Here is a 2,500-nt window from a genome sequence, read left to right on the forward strand (position 1 = left end):
TCGGGCTGGTCGAAGTTTGCTGTCGACAAAGGTGTATCAACAAACACACACACACACATACATACACACACACATGCACTACTCCATGTATGTATGTTTGTCGGGTGGTGTGTGTGTGTGTGAGGCAAGGGGAGGGGGGTCTGCCGCCACATGGATCGGCAAAGAGGGGAGGGGGAGGGGGCTTTCATTTCACCCCTTCACTCGTCTTTTTAATCCCTCTATCATAAGGGCTCACAGACACATGTGGCCTTACCATGTGACCCAGCACTTGTGTTCTGGTTTTAGCGAGGGAGCGGAGCGGAGTGGAGCGGGCTCCGCTGGCGACCAGCACAACAGGTGAAACAACACGGCCCGATCATTGCTATATAGGGAAGAAAGTGTGCACGGATACCCAGGAGCCACGAGCACCAGGGCCCTCCTGCAGGAGCACGCCCGGCCAGACAATCCCTGGACACACGGCGCGGATCACCCTCTCCCCCAGCAGCACGAGCACCAGGGCGCCCACTACTCAAGGTCACACCATACACCTTTGTGGGGATATGGCGTTTGGATAAATTGGAATAATCCGATTTTCTGAGTTGCGTGTACAGTATGTGTGCACGCGTGTGTGTGTGTGTGTGTGTGTGTGTAATGAGTGTCTTTAGCACAGGTACTTCACACAAAAGCAGATTTGCAGCATCACTGAGTGAGGTGAGGTTCTAACTTGGTAACATTTCTTTGGATTCTATTCCTACTCTTCTCAGAAGCTCTCACACTCTCCTCTGGGTTCAGCAACCCCTAGTAGCTCCAGATTCTCACAATGTACAACTCACGTTACTTTCTATGGCAGTACACTTGTGTTCATAACCTCAGCTGTTAACCCCTTGAACAGATAGTCTAAAGAACATAATATAGAACATAATATAGAACTTAAACCAAGATATGCACTACATTCTGTGTCTGTTCATTTGTCTCCATAACCTTAGCTGTTAACTTCCTGAGGAGATAGAGTACATGGCTGAAGAACATATATCATCTATACAAGGCTAGAAACTGGCCCCAGATCAGCAGTACTGTAGCTGTTAACGGTGTGATTGAGGACTTACTGGTGGTGGGTGTGAAGGAGGCGTTGCGATTGGCCACCTGGCTGACAGCGGGCGGAGGAGGGGGCATGGTGGGTGGAGTCGACCTGGGCAGGGTTTTGACATCAGCAGGTGAATCGGGCATCGTTCCAACCTTCTGTTCGGTGCTACCTGCGGAAGAGAGACAGAGAGAGAGAGAGAGAGAGAGAGAGAGAGAAGCTGAGATGAGAGAGGCTTATGAGCGTTCACACATAAAGCAGCACACCCTGCATTAAGCCCTCTTTAAAGAAACAAGCCTGTAAGGAGCTATAGAGCTGCTATTGGCAGCCATATTGAGCTATTGAGCTACCCAAAATCAAGCGTGCTGAACAAGCAATCACATCTTGACAGTGGACCAAATCTACTTCTGCCATCCGTAGGGTTTGACAGTTTGTAAACAAGTCCAAATCTACAGAGGGAGGGAGAGAGAGAGAGAGAGAGAGAGAAGAGAGAGAGAGAGAGAGAGAGCAGTGGGTCGTAGGCTACTGCGGTAAATATCAGTGCCTGTTGGAAACATCCAGCAACACCTGCTCTCGGGCTCAGCTGCTGCTGACGGGACTGCCCCCCGCTGCACACACACACACACACACACACACACACACACACACACACACACACACACACACACACAGAAGCGCCCTCTTTCCAGCTCCTGACATCCTCATCAGTGCCCTCCAAACCCCCCTCTGCCCCCCATCGACACTTCACCCGCCTGTTCCATCTTGTCCAACTCCCCACCACCACCACACACCACGCTACTCTCCAAAACAGACAGGGCAGCTTGACAGTCAGTGACAAGTGCAGTCGGATCTGCTGCTGTCCATCACCGGGCCCTGTGCCTTGCCTGTTGCCCCACCAGACCACAAGCCCCCCAGCCGGGACCAAACAAGGCAACCACTTTGCCCAGTGCGTGTGTGTGTGTGTGTGTGTGTGTGTGTGTGTGGGGTGGGGGGTGTCCAAGGCTCAAGCTCCTGTCAGGTGGCTCTGTCCTGGCCCCCATGTCCTGCCGCCACCCCAGCCCAGGTTGCCTATCTCTGGGCCTGTTTGATCGTCTGACACCCCCCTCCTGCTCCACCACCACCACCACCTTCCGTCGTAATCTCCAGCCTGCTCTCACTTCTCCACCACCTGTTCCCCTCAGCACAGGGCCACAGCAGAGCTTCAGGGGGATGTCTGACACACTCCAGTCTGTCAGTGTGTTATCATCGAGGACATGGAGAGACGGGGGGGCGCCTGAAAATGAGTCTTCCTCCTCCCTGTTTCTGTCCTTATATGATATTATATTATATAGGCACGAGTAATTGACAGGATTGTGTGTGTGTGTGTGTGTGTGTGGGGGGCTTACTTGTTTGTGTGTTATGTTTCTTCCCTGCAGTGCTGAATGCCTGGCCATGTCAACT

The 2,500-nt window shown here is 52.4% G+C and overlaps 1 protein-coding gene across 1 annotated transcript in view; it reads right to left on the bottom strand.

Moving 5' to 3' along the window:
* The window catches only part of cbfa2t3 (CBFA2/RUNX1 partner transcriptional co-repressor 3), a 47,361-nt gene that overhangs the window by 14,190 nt on the left and 30,671 nt on the right, over window positions 1-2,500 (bottom strand). Inside the window, exon 2 of the mRNA XM_048263659.1 lies at window positions 1,086-1,232. Coding sequence (XP_048119616.1) covers window positions 1,086-1,232 — 147 coding nt within the window. The remainder of the gene's footprint in view (window positions 1-1,085; window positions 1,233-2,500) is intronic.

This window comes from Alosa alosa, chromosome 14, assembly GCF_017589495.1.
Source record: "Alosa alosa isolate M-15738 ecotype Scorff River chromosome 14, AALO_Geno_1.1, whole genome shotgun sequence".
In the NCBI taxonomy this organism is placed as follows: domain Eukaryota; kingdom Metazoa; phylum Chordata; class Actinopteri; order Clupeiformes; family Clupeidae; genus Alosa; species Alosa alosa.